The following is a 15,046-nucleotide window of genomic DNA, read 5'->3' on the forward strand; positions in this document are numbered from 1 at the left end:
CCAATGATCCATCAGGCTGCTCTCTTTTATGTGAGGTGGCCTTTTGACGGCGAGCTTGTCACTTGCTCTCGTTATCTGCCGTCGCTCTTACGGCTTAACGCGACCCACCCCCCACCCCTCTGGATGTGGAGGGGGGGCGTTGGCGGGAGCCAATTATTGGACGGGCTGCCTTGATAGCGTGGCTTAACAGCTGCCTTATTGAAAGGGAGATGGGAGCTGTGCCGTGTGAATTAGAGAGGAAATGGCGAGTAAAAGCATAAAGCCGCGGCCGCCCCGCACCATTCTGGTGGGCATCTCGCTCCGTCTTCTTGGGGGCCGCCAGCTTATCACTGTGTCAACATCTTTATGGGGCTCTAAATATACTGGGATCAATAGGCAGTCTTTGGAGACATTCATTTACTGTAGCGCGGCAACAAAGATATGCATCTTGTGTGTGTGTGTGTGTGTGTGTGTGTGTGTGTGTGTGTGTGTGACCGCGGACCCTCCACCGCTCCATATGCTGCAACAATGTGTTCCTGTTCCTAATGAATGCAGTCGGAGGAAAAAAAAAAAACCCAGCTCATTTACACACAACATTAGCCACACCTGCACCTTCTAATAGGATCCAATACGAGAGAACTTGGCCTTCACAAAGACAATGCACGGGGTGTAGAGCACCACCACGTACACCACCGGGCCATACTTGCCAACCTTGAGGCCTCCGATTTCGGGATATGGGTAGCGGGATATATATATATATATATATATATATATATATATATATATATATATATATATATATATATATATATATATATACACACATACATACATATATATACACACATATTTATACACACACACATATATATATATACAGTCTATATATACATATATATATATATATATATATACATACATATATATATATACACATATATTTATACACACACACACACATATATATATATATATATATATATATACACACGTATTTATACACACACATATATATATACAGTATATATATACACATATATATACATACACATATATATACACACATTTATATATACCTATATACATACACATATATACACACACATATATATATATATATATACATACACATATATACACACATATATCTATATATACACACACACAAATATATATATATATACACACACATATATATATATATACACACACACACACACACACACACATATATATACACACACACATATATATACATACATACATATGTATATATATATATATATGTATATATATATATATATATATATATATATATATATATAAATATATATATACATATATATATATTTATAAATATATATTTATATATATATATAAATACATATATATATATATATATATTTATATATATATATACATATATATATATATATATATATGTATATAAATAAATGGGTTGTATTTGTATAGCGCTTTTCTACCTTCAAGGTACTCAAAGCGCTTTGACACTACTTTTCCATTTACCCATTCACACACCGATGGAAGGAGCTGCCATGCAAGGCGCTAACCAGCACCCATCAGGAGCAAGGGTGAAGTGTCTTACTCAGGACACAACGGACGTGACGAGGGTGGTACTAGGTGGGGATTAAACCAGGGACCCTCGGGTTGCGCACGGCTACTCTCCCACTTCGCCACGCCGTCCCTATATATATATATATATATATATATATATATATGCTTATTCCCTTTTGGGGTCGCGGAGGGCACTGTTGCCTATCTCAGCTACAATCGGCCTGGACAAGTCACCACCTCATCACAGGGCCAACACAGATAGACAGACAACATTCACACTCACATTCACACACTAGGGCCAATTTAGTGTTGCCAATCAACCTATCCCCAGGTGCATGTCTCTGGAAGTGGGAGGAAGCCGGAGTACCCGGAGGGAACCCACGCATTCACGGGGAGAACATGCAAACATCACACAGAAAGATCCCGAGCCCGGTCTGATCTACAAAATTTGCAGGCAGCATACCCTTTCCCGTTCGAGCTGTCCTGGATGAACTGAAATTATTTTTTTCCAATCATTTTGGAACTTGCAAGCGTACTTCTTCTTCTTACTCGTCGTCACCATGTCTTTTCTTCGTTCTTCTGCTTCGTCTCTGTTATGTTTTTGGACATTACTACTTGCCGTAGTTTCGAAGCAATGCATGATGGGAATCCAAATGTTGTGTGTCAGTGTATTAAACGTGCCGGCTTGAATAAACATGCTGAGAAATAGCTGCGTGCCTGCCTACTTTATGGGTTATAGATAAACCTTTGGGATAACGGAGACATATTTGGCAGTTGTGGACTGAGCTCCAAAAGCCATAGATGTTATGTGACTGGGCCGGCACGAGTGGAAATTGGGAGACATTCGGGAGAATGGTTGCCCCAGGAGATTTTTGGGAAGGGCACTGAAACTCGGGAGTCTCCTGGGAAAATCGGGAAGGTTGTCAAGTATGCACCGGGCTCACTGCAATTATATACAATGACCATGTTTGTGTACGTACCACCAAATGGTTGTCTTGTACTCATTTTCATTGATTCCTCGCTGGTATTTGAGACTTTTTAGACCGGCTTGCAGGACGACAATAAAAGACAATACATTTTTAAAGGAAAGTCATTGAATTATTTTTAGTTTGATTAGAAAAGAAAGTAATAATGTGTTATTGCACTTTGAAAAAAAAAAAAGCTAAAATATCTGGCATATGCAATTGAGAGACGTTTAATGAGAGCAGAGTGTGATGATATTTTATAATATAAATACTTAAATAAAAACAAACATTGCGATACACTTTTAAAAAATTGAATATGAGTTAAGGAAACTGTACAAAAATAATATCTTTACCCAGTTTTGCACCAAAATTACACAAAACTTGTTTACTACTTTTACCATGAATTGATTAACGTGGACCCCGACTTAAACATGTTGAAAAACTTATTCAGGTGTTACCATTTAGTGGTCAATTGTATGGAATATGTACTGTACTGTGCAATCTACTAATAAACGTTTCAATCAATCAATCAATCAATACTTTTTGCACCGTCCTGCTTGCTATCACACATGTCATTACTAAGGGAAGCTTTAAAAAAACAAAAAAAAACAAAACTCAAGTATCTGGCTGTGCAGTTAAGATGTTTCATGAGAGCAGAGTGTGATATATTTTATAATATGAATACATAAATAAATATTGCTCTTAAAAGTTTTTTGTTGAATATAAATTAAGGAAACTGGGAAAATAATATGCATCATTACCCAGTTCTGCACCAAAATTATACAAAAAATTGTTTACTACTTTTTGCACCATCCTGCTCGCTATCACACGAACAAATGGCACTGATAACATTTATCATCATCAATACCTCTCTTTGGGATAAAGTAAAAAATAATCTTAAAAATTAACTAACTATAGTAATCTGTTACTTTGCCAAAAAAGTAATTCAATTGCAAATGGAATTATTCTAAAATCTTTCTATAAATTATTCTCTAAATCTTTTTATACATTTAATAAATAAATTCAGTACTGGGGTAAGTTATTATTGCATTACTTGAAAAAAAAAAAAACAACAACTTCAAATGTATATATATATATATATATATATATATATATATATATATATATGCAGTTGAGATGTTTCATGAGAGCAGAGTGTGTGTGTGCGCCTTTAAATGGCGGTGCCTGTTGCCAAGTGACATGTAACGTCAGCGCCCAGCATGAGCTCAGTTGTGTTTGTTAGCTAAGCAGCGGCAGTTTTTTTGTGTTTTATTTTTTGTCTCTGATGGAATTTTGTTGAATCTTTTCACTGTCCTGTGTTAGTAAACAAATACATTGAATGTGCTTTGATGGCTGTTTTATCTTCTTGTCCGCAAACAGGGTAATGTTTGGATTCCAAGCTTGTCACTTCGCTCGTTGATTTGTTCCCATGTATGTGTGCATGTGTGTACTTAGCCCACACGTTGTTTGCTGTGTGATGTTGCCTCCTTCTATTTGAGTAAGACGATATTTCGTTATGCCGTTACTGACTGGGTTGATGTCATGTGTAAAACTACTTTAATGTGGTTGTACGTCAACTTGAGAGCATCTTTACTAATGAAAGCAAGAAGTGGCCCCGTACTAACATCAACTTGATATCAAATAGAAGGAGGCAACATCACACAGCAAACAACACACGTACACACCACTACTACTACGAGGGAATAACGAACAAGAAATCAATGATTGAAGTGTCAAGCTCGCAACCCTACAATACCCCGTTTGTGGACAAGGAGACTCCAGCCATTTGTCAATTTTCTACCGCTACAGCATATTTAATCTCTTCATTAAAAAGCGCTAACACAATCCAGTGACAAGATTTAACAGGGTCACTGTCCGCAAACTGCAAGTCTAAGATAATAAACAAAGCTAAGCTAACGCTACTCGTTTTGGGCGCTGACGTCACACGTCAATTAGCAACAGGCAATGCCTTTTAAAGGCGCACACACGCACTCTGCTCTCATGAAACATCTCAACTGGATATATAGATATTACATTTTTTTTTTTTTTTAAAGTAATGCAATACTAACTTTCCTTGGTAATGAATTACATTTATTAAATAATAATTCCATTTGTAATTCAATTATTTTTCAGGTAAAGTAACAAATAACTATGGTTAATTTTCTATCAGTGCCATTTGTTTGTTTGGTAGCGAGCAGGATGGTGCGGAAAAAAAAAAGTAAACACGTTTTGTATAATTTTATCAAACTTTGGTACAAAACTGGGTAACAATGCATATAATTTTTTCTATTTATATTCAATACAATATATATATTTTTTTAAAGTCATGCAGTAACAAATTATTTTAGTATTGAATTACATTTATAAAATAATAATTCCATTCGTAATTTAATTACTTTTTTGGCTATTAACTGCAGTTAATTTTATTTTTAAAAGCAATTTTCTAAACACTGCATCCCACTGAAAGGTAATGATAATGATAAATGTTATCAGTTTGTGTGATAGAGAGCAGAATGTGCGAAAAGTAGTAAGCACGTTTTGTATAATTTTATCAAACTTTGGTGCAAAACTGGGTAAAAATGCATATAATTTTTTCTACAGCTCCCATAATTTATATTCAATAAAATATTTAATTATGTATTTATATATTATAAAATATCATCACTATTATTAGTAGTAGTCTTTTTTATTAACAATTTATTAATATATTTTTTTAATAATAACAATAGGCGCTGAAATCACACGTCAATTAGCAACAGGCACACTCTGCTCTCATGAAACATCTCAACTAGATATGCCAGATATTTTAAGTTTTTTTTTAAAGTCATGCAATAACAAATTCCTCTAGTATTTAATTACATTTATAAAAAGAATAATTCATTTGTAATTTAATTACTTTTTTGGCAAATAACTACAGTTAATTTTCTTTTTAAAAGCAATTTTCTAAACACTGCATCAGACAGAGAGGTAATGATAATGATAAATGTTATCAGTTTGTGTGATAGCGAGCAGGATGGTGCGAAAAGTAGTAAGCACGTTTCTGTATAATTTTATTAAACTTTGATGCAAAACTGGGTAAAAAATGCATATAATTTTTTCTACAGTTTCCATAATTTCTATTCAATACAATATTTAATTATGTATTTATATATCACAAAATATCATCACTATTATTTTTAGTAGTCTTTTTTTATTAATAACAATTTATTAATAACGTTTTTTATCAATAACAATTGGCGCTGACGTCACACGTCAATTAGCAACAGGCACACTCTGCTCTCATGAAACATCTCAACTGGATATGCCAGATCTTTTAAGTTTTTTTTTTTTTAAAGTCATGCAATAAAAAATTCCTCTAGTATTAAATTACATTTATAAAATAATAATTCCATTTGTAATTTGATTACTTTTTTGCCAAATAACTACAGTTAATTTTCTTTTTAAAAGCAATTTTGTAAACACTGCATCCCACAGAGAGGTAATGATAAATGTTATCAGTTTGTGTGTTAGTGAGCAGGATGGCGCAAAAAGTAGTAAGCATGTTTTGTATAATTTTATCAAACTTTGATGCAAAACTGGGTAAAAATGCATATCATTTTTTCTACGGTTTCCATAATTTGTATTCAATACAATATTTAATTATGTATTTATATATTATAAAATATCATCACTATTATTAAAGGTGGTCTTTTTTTATTAATAACAATTAAATTAATTAATTTATTCATAAAAAATACATTTATAAATATATTTGTGCATTTATGTTTCTTAAAAAAAAATATATATATATTACAATTGTTAGATAAAAAATACACTTTTTTTTAGATTTGTTTGTAGTTGCACTACTTTTTAATGCTACAATTAACTATTTTAATTGTAATAATTATACAGTAATACGCAATAATAATCAAAGTATTAGGGACAACAAACTCATTGTTAAAAGAGTAACTCTTCAATAGTGTCAATGAAAAGTGAAAATAAGTGTCTTTGTGTCCCTAATGAAGTGAGACATAAACCCTGTGGGGGTCAATTAGAACTCCTACCTGTGTGCACGCGGTAGTGGGTCTCCAGCTGGTGCTTGAGGCTGAACTTCTTGCCGCAGCCGTTACATTCGTAGGGCTTCTCGCCGGTGTGGATGCGCTTGTGGCCCTTCAGCGTGCTCTCGTCGCGGAAGCAGCTCCCGCAGAACTCGCACTCGTACGGGTGGTCCCCGGCTGCAGGAGGGCGGGAGAAAAGGTGATATAGTTCCACTGCATATTTAGGAAATTGGGGCTTATTTTCTTTTACTGGGAGCTGAGTATTAATATTGGCGATTGTTTTTTTTATTTTTATATAAACTGAATAGAATGAGGCTCCCTCAGCTGGAAATGACAGGTTGTTTCCACACATTGACATACCTGCAGTTATTTCAATTTTGAAGATTAGTTCTGAGATTCCTCTCACTTGCTTTGGTCAACAATTAAAGACGTAATTAGGTGAATCCTGTCCAAATTTAATAACATATTGTTTATTTCTCAGATAAGTAAAAAAAAAATCCAAAACCAGTGAATTTGACACGTTGTGTAAGTAAAAAAAAAATAGAATAAAATGATTTGCAAATCCTTTTCAACTAATATTCAATTGAATAGACTGCAAAGACAAGATATTTAATGTTCCATCAAAATAACGTCATTATTTTTTGGCAAATAATCATTAACTTGGAATTTAATGGAATCAACACATTGCAAAAAAATTATCACATTGGCATTTGTACCACTGTGTTACATGGCCTTTCCTTTTAACAACACTCAGTAAACGTTTGGGAACTGAGGAGACCAACTTTTAAAGCTTTTCAGGTGGAATTTTTTCCCATTCTTGCTTGATGTACAGCTTAAGTTGTTCAACAGTCCGGGGTCTCCGTTGTGGTATTTTAGGCTTCATATTGCGTCACACATTTTAAATGGGAGACAAGTCTGGACTACAGGCAGGCCAGTCTAGTACCAGCACTCTTTTACGATGAAGCCTTGGCATTGTCTTGCTGAAATAAACAGGGGCGTCCATGATAACGTTGCTTGGATGGCAACAGATGTTGCTCCAAAACCTGTATATACCTTTCAGCTTTAATGGTGCCTTCAGAGACGTGTAAGTTATCCATGTCTTGGGCACTAATACACCCCCATATCATCACAGATGCTGGCTTTTGAACTGTGCGCTTAGATTAACCCGGATGGTTATTTTCCTCTTTGGTCCGGAGGACACAACGTCCACAGTTTCCAAAAACAATTTAAAATGTGGACTTGTCAGACCACAGAACACTTTTCCACTTGGCATCAGTCCATCTTAGGGTCCGGCCCAGCAAAGCCGGCAGCATTTCTGGGTGTTGTTGATAAATGGCTTTCGCTTTGCATTTTTGAGTCTGAACTTGCACTTAGAGATGTAGTGACCAACCGTAGTTACTGACAGTGGTTTTCCAAAGTGTTCCTGAGCCAATGTGGTGATATCCTTTACACACTAATGTCGCTTTTTCATGTAGTAACGCCTGAGGAATCCAAGGTCCGTAATATCATCGCTCACGTGCAGTGATTTCTCCAGACTCTCTGAATCTTTTGATGACATTAGAGACCGTAGATGGTGAAATCCCTACATTCTTTGCAATAGCTCGTTGAAAAATGTTGTTCTTAAACTGATCGACAATTTGCTCACACATTTGTTCACAAAGTGGTGACTCTCGCACCATCCTTGTTTGTGAATGACTGAGAATCTCATGGAAGCTGCTTTTATACCCAATCATGGCACCCACCTGTTCCCAATTAGCTTGTTCACCTGTGGGATGTTCCAAATAAGTGTTTGATGAGCATTTGTCAGTCTTTTTGCCACTTGTGCCAGCTTTTTTGAAACATGTTACAGGCATCAAATTCCAAATAAGCTAATATTTGCAAAAAACCCCAACGTTTTCCAATTGGCACGTTAAATATCTGGTTTTTGCAGTCCATTCAGTTGAATATAGGTTGAAAAGAATTTGCAAATCATTGTATTCTGTTTTTATTTACCATTTACACAACGTGCCAACTTCACTGGCTTTGGTATTTGTAATAACATCGTCTATGTAATGGCACATTCTTGCCAGGCATTAGCAACAAACTGGTGAAATGCAAACAAAGCGAGGTTCCCCAGACAGGAAAAGTTAACACTTCGATAAACGACATCTGCTGTGTTGTTTTCACATGTTGACATACAGTCGCGATCAAAAGTTTACATACACTTGTAAAGAACATAATGTCATGGCTGTCTTGAGTTTCCAATACTTTCTACAACTCTTATTTGTTGGTGATAGAGTGATTGGAGCACATACTTGTTGGTCACAAAAACATTCATGAAGTTTGGGTACTTTTATTTAATTTATTATGGGTCTACTGCAAATGTGAGCAAATCTGCTGGGTCAAAAGTATACATACAGCAATGTTAATATTTGCTCACATGTCCCATGGCAAGTTTATGCCAAAAAGTTCTATTTTGGTTTCATCTGACCACATGACATTCTCCCAATCCTCTGCTGTTTCATCTATGTATCCATTTTGGTATAAACTCAACTCGTCGTGTTTGGAGGAATAAGAATACTGAGTTGCATCCCAAGAACACCATACCTACTGTGAAGCATGGGGGTGGAAACATCATGCTTTGGGGCTGTTTTTCTGCTAAGGGGACAGGACGATTGATCCGTGTTAAGGAAAGACTGAATGGGGCCATGTATCGAGAGATTTTGAGCCAAAACCTCCTTCCATCAGTGAGAGCTTTGAATGGTTGACCAAATACTTATTTTTAAATAAATTCTTTAAAATTCCTACAATGTGAATTCCCAGATTTTTTTTTCACATTCTGTCTCTCACAGTTGGAGTGTACCTATGATGAAAATTACAAACCTCTGTCATCATTTTAAGTGGGAGAACTTGCACAATCGGTGGCTGACTAAATACTTTTTTGCCCCACTATAATCTCACGGCAAATTAAGAGAATCGCACCCAAACCTACAAACATGTTTGTTTTCCTTGCGGTCCATCAGACAAATGTCTTGAAAAGCTCATCTTTAAATGCAGACATGGCAGACTGCAGCCCGGGCGGCGGCCGGGTGGTCTAATTGCATGCTGGTGTTTGATGAGGGGCTTCTACCTGCATGGTGAGGCACTCTCCAGTCCAGTAACGTGACTATTTATTAATGCATTTCACTCCGACGCCGGAGCTTAAAGTCGCCATCAATGACCTATGCCTTTCATTATCTGCCTGTCCGAGCAGCGGCGTGCTGGGGAATAAATTGCATTTTCTCGTTACGTGCCGCCGCTAGCTCGCTGCTAAAAGACAATCTGGCAGCTCTGCCCGGCATATTATCTTATTTTAAGGCTTTCTTGTGTTTTTTTTTTTTTTGCCCGCACTTTAAATGCCGATCACATTTAGGCGACACACTTCTCTTCAAACACCTTCCCATTATTGTGACGGCGAAGGAGGGGGACGTATACGTGGTGGGGTGGCCGGGTAAGGGACGCCAAAAAAAATCAATAAATGTGACACTCTTTATTTGTCTGCATGAAGTTATCAGCGCCTCCTGCTGTAAGACACGCCGCCTCTTCGAGGCGTCTCGGCCACGGCGGAGATCACAATCCATCACCGAGTCCGACGGCCTTGCACCACGCCGCAGGAATAATAATGCGGCTGGCGTTCACCTGCTTTTAATTAGGGCGCCTCGGCGAGCGGGATGCGAATACCAGGATGGCTAATGCCTTATTTATTAATATAGAACGTGGGAACCATAAAAAAATACTTTTAAGAAGAAAATTAACCGTTTTTATTTGTTACTTTGCCCAAAAAGTTATTAAATCAAAAATTGAATTATTTTTTAATAAATTTAATCATTCTTAAGGGAATTAATTATTGCATTACTGTAAAAAAAAAAAATTACAATCTTCGAATATTTGGTATCTGCAGTTGAGATGTTTCATGAGAGCAGAGTGCGTGTGTGCGCCTTTAAAAGGCGGTCCCTGTTGCCAAGTGACATGTGATGTCAGTTGAGTTTGTTAGCTTAGCAGTGGCAGTTTTTTTTTTAGCTCCTATTACTTTTTGTTGAATATTTTCACTGTACTGTGTTAGGGAATAAAAAGATTGAAGGTGGTCTTTTCTTCTTGTCCGCAAACAGGGTAATATTTACGACGTTACTGATTGGTTGCGCCACGCCGCAGGAATAATAATGCGGCAGGCGTTCACCTGCTTTTAATTAGGGCGCCACGGCGAGCGGGATGCGAATACCAGGATGGCTAATGCTTTATTTATGAATATAGCACCTAGGAGCCATAAAAAAATACTTTTAAGAAGAAGATTAACTGTAGTTATTAGTTACTTTAACCAAAAAGTTATTAAATCAAAAATGTAATTATTTTTTAAATAAATGTAATTCATTGCTAAGGGAATTAATTATCGCATTACTGTAAAAAAAAAAAATCTTAAAAAATCTGGCATATGCAGTTGAGATGCATCATGAGAGTAGAGTGCGTGTGTGCGCGCCTTCAAAATGCGGAAACTGTTGCCAAGTGACATGTAACGTCAGTTGTGTTTGTTAGCTTAGCAGCGGCAGTTTTTTAAATTTTTTTTAATTTTTTGGCTCTGATGGATTTAGGGAATAAGCGGTAGAAAATGGATGGATGGATGGGCTTTCTGTTGAATATTTCCAATGTACTGTGTTAGGGAATAAAGAGATAGAAGGCTGTCTTATCTTCTTGTCTGCAAACAGGGTAATGTTTACGACGTTACTGATTGGTTGCGCTACGCCGCAGGAATAATAATACGGCAGGCGTTCACCTGCTTTTAATTAGGGCGCCTCGGCGAGCGGGATGTGAATGTCTTTTTCATGAATATACTGCGTATGAGCAATAAAAAAATACTTTTAAAAAGAAAATTAACCTTAGTTATTTGTTACTTTGCCAAAAAAGTTATTAAATCAAAAATGTAATATTTTTTTAAATAAATGTAATTCATTACTAAGGGAATTAATTATTGCATTACTGTAAAAAAAAAAAATTACAATCTTCAAATATTTGGTATATGCAGTTGAGATGTTTCATGAGAGCAGAGTGCGTGTGTGCGCCTTTAAGGCGGTGCCTGTTGCCAAGTGACATGTGATGTCAGTTGTGTTGTTTGTTAGTTTAGTAACGGCAGTTTTTATTTTTTATTATTTTTGGCTCTGATGGCTTTCTGTTGAATATTTTCACTGTACTGTGTTAGGGAATAAAGAGATAGAAGGTGGTTTTATTTTCTTGTCCGCAAACAGGGTAATGTTTACGACGTTACTGATTGGTTGTGCCACGCCGCAGGAATAATAATACGGCGAGCGTTCACCTTCTTTGGATGCGAATACCAGGACGGCTAATGCCTTTTTTTAAATTTTTTTATTAATATACCGCATATAAGCAATAAAAAAATACTTTTAAAAAGAAAATTAACTGTAGTTAATTGTTACTTTGACAAAAAAAATATTAAATTAAAAATGTAATGATTCTTTAATGAATGTAATTTATTATTAAGGAATTAGTTATTGCATTACTGTAAAAAAAATAGTTGAAATCTTCCAGTATTTGGTATATGCAGTGGAGATGTTTCATGACAGCAGAGTGCGTGTGTGCGCCTTTAAAAGGCGGTGCCTGTTGCCAAGTGACATGTAACGTCAGTTGTGTTTGTTAGCTTAGCAGTGGCAGGTTTTTTTTTTTTTGGCTCCTATGGCTTTCTGTTGAATATTTTCACTGTATTGTGTTAGGAAATAAAACGATTGAAGGTGGTCTTATCTTCTTGTCAGCAAACAGGGTAATGTTTGTGACGTTACAGATTTGTTGCGCTACGCCACAGGAATAATAATGCGGCTAGCGTTCACCTGTTTTTAATCAGGGCACCTTGGCGAGTGGAATGCGAATACCAGGACAGCTAATGCCTTTTTTTAAAATTAATATACCGCGTATAATCAATATAAAATTACTTTTAAAAAGAAAATTAACATTAGTTATTTCTTACTTTTCCCAAAAAGTTATTAAATTAAAAATGTAATGATTCCTTAGTAAATGTAATTTATTATTAAGGGAATCCCCAAAAGGGAATAAGCGGTAGAAAATGGATGGATGGATGGAATTAATTATTGCATTACTGTAAACATTTTTTAAAAATCTTCAAATATTTGGTATCTGCAGTTGAGATGTTTCATGAGAGCAGAGTGCGTGTGTGCACCTTTTAAAAGGCGGTGTTTGTTGCTAAGTGACATGTGATGTCAGTTGTGTTGTTTTTTTAGCTCAGTAGCGGCAGTTTTTATTTTTATTATTTTTGTCAGCGATGGATTTCTGTTGAATATTTTCACTGTATTGTGTTAGGGAATAAAGAGATAGAAGGTGGTCTTATCTTCTTGTCGGCAAACAGGGTAATGTTTACGACGTTACTGATTGGTTCTGCCATTCCGCAGGAATAATAATGCAGCTAGCGTTCACCTGTTTTTAATCAGGGCACCTCGGCGAGCAGAATGCGAATACCAGGACAGCTAATGCCTTTTTTTTTTAATTAATATACCGCGTACAATCAATAAAACATTACTTTTAAAAAGACAATTAACTGTAGTTATTTGTTACTTTTCCCAAAAAGTGATTTAATTAATAATTAATAATACATTTAATTCATTATTAAGGGAATTAACTATTGCATTACTGTATAACAAATAAATAAAAACTTCAAATATTTGGTATCTGCAGTTGAGATCTTTCATGAAAGCAGGTGCGTGTGTGCACCTTTAAAAGGCGGTGTTTGTTGCCAAGTGACATGTGATGTCAGTTGTGTTGTTTGTTACCTTAGCAGCTGCAGTTTTTTTTAGCAGCAGTTTTTATTTTTTGGCTCTGATGGCTTTCTGTTGAATATTTTCACTGTTTTGTGTTAGGGAATAAAGAGATAGAAGGTGGTTTATCTTCTTGTCGGCAAACAGGGTAATGTTTACGACGTTACTGATTGGTTGCGCCACGCCGCAGGAATAATAATGTGGCTGGCGTTCACCTGCTTTTAATTAGGGCGCCTCGGCGAGCGGGATGCGAATACCAGGACGGCTAATGTCTTTTTCATGAATATACTGCGGATGAGCAATAAAAAAATTACTTTTAAAAAGAAAATTAACTGTAGTTATTTCTTACTTTTCCCAAAAAGTTATTAAATTAAAAGTGTAATGATTCTTTAACAAATGCAATTTATTATTTAGGGAATTAATTATTGCATTACTGTAAAAAAAAATAAAATAAAAAAATCTTCAAATATTTGGTATCTGCAGTTGAGATGTTTCATGAGAGCAGATTGCGTGTGTGCGCCTTTAAAAGGCGGTCCCTGTTGCCAAGTGACATGTGATGTCAGTTGTGTTGTTTGTTAGCTTAGTAGCGGCAGTTTTTTATTTTTATTATTTTTTGCTGTGATGGATTTCTGCTGAATATTTTCACTGTATTGTGTTAGGGAATAGAGAGATAGAAGGTGGTCTTTTCTTCTTGTCGGCAAACAGGGTAATGTTTACAACGTTACTGATTGGTTGCGCCACGTCGCAGGAATAATAATGCAGCTGGCGTTCACCTGCTTTTAATTAGGGCGCCTCGGCGAGCGGGATGCAAATACCAGGACGGCTAATGCCTTTTTCATGAATATACTGCGTACGCGCAATAACGCAGTGGTATTAAATTTTATAGTTAGTTTTATGACTATGACTATGAATATAATTGCAGGAAAATAACACAGTTCAACGCACGTGAATTATTACTGAGTAGGGGTGTGAATCTTTGGGCACCTTCCCATTCCTGGGGTGACGATTCGATTCGATTCAGTATCGATTCTCCATTTACAGTACCAGTAGAGTGGAAAAACGTTAACTTCATTGTATTCGTCAAACCGGGGGTCAGCACATCACGGCTTTCGAGCCGCATGCGGCTCTTTAGTGCCGCCCTAGTGGTTTCCTGGAGCATTTTACTTAACATTGTTGTTGCTGGGGAAGGGATCTCTGGTTCCTATTGCCACATCACAAATCTCGTGACTGGCTTCCTCACTATCTCTCAAAATGGCTCGGCAATCTTCCTGAGATTGATACTATTTTAAATATATCTATTTATTCGCAAACTCTGAAAGACTTTTGGTTTGATAAATCACATATACCGTATTTCCTTGAATAGCCGCCGGGGCGCTAATTAATTTAAAAACCTCTTCTCACTCCTGCTCTTACTCAAAGCATGCGGTAAAAGTAAGCAGGCGCTAATAATTTTAAAACCGCTTCTCACCCCTGCGCTTACCAGTAAAAAATTGAGTGTGATTAAATAAAGTAATAATAAAAAAATATTCTGCGTCCGCGGCCCCGTGGTTGGGGACCACTGCTCTACAACATGTCATCGCGCCCACCTTTACACCATGCTATCAGCGTGCCGGCCGGACGCACGCATATCGCTGCTTCTTATACGAGATTGCAATGCATACTTGGTCAACAGCCATACCTTTTACACTGATGGTTTAAA

The 15,046-nt window shown here is 36.3% G+C and overlaps 1 protein-coding gene across 2 annotated transcripts in view; it reads right to left on the reverse strand.

Annotated features, from left to right (window-relative positions):
• The window catches only part of zbtb16a (zinc finger and BTB domain containing 16a), a 408,749-nt gene that overhangs the window by 16,849 nt on the left and 376,854 nt on the right, over positions 1 to 15,046 (reverse strand). For both annotated transcript variants that reach the window (XR_009806577.1, XM_061898987.1), the window contains exon 6: positions 6,563 to 6,733. Coding sequence is in view for 1 of the 2 variants with exons in the window: in XM_061898987.1 (XP_061754971.1) it covers positions 6,563 to 6,733 (171 nt within the window). In the remaining variant the exon portion in view is untranslated. The remainder of the gene's footprint in view (positions 1 to 6,562; positions 6,734 to 15,046) is intronic.

Source organism: Nerophis ophidion, linkage group LG04, assembly GCF_033978795.1.
Source record: "Nerophis ophidion isolate RoL-2023_Sa linkage group LG04, RoL_Noph_v1.0, whole genome shotgun sequence".
NCBI classification, from domain to species: domain Eukaryota; kingdom Metazoa; phylum Chordata; class Actinopteri; order Syngnathiformes; family Syngnathidae; genus Nerophis; species Nerophis ophidion.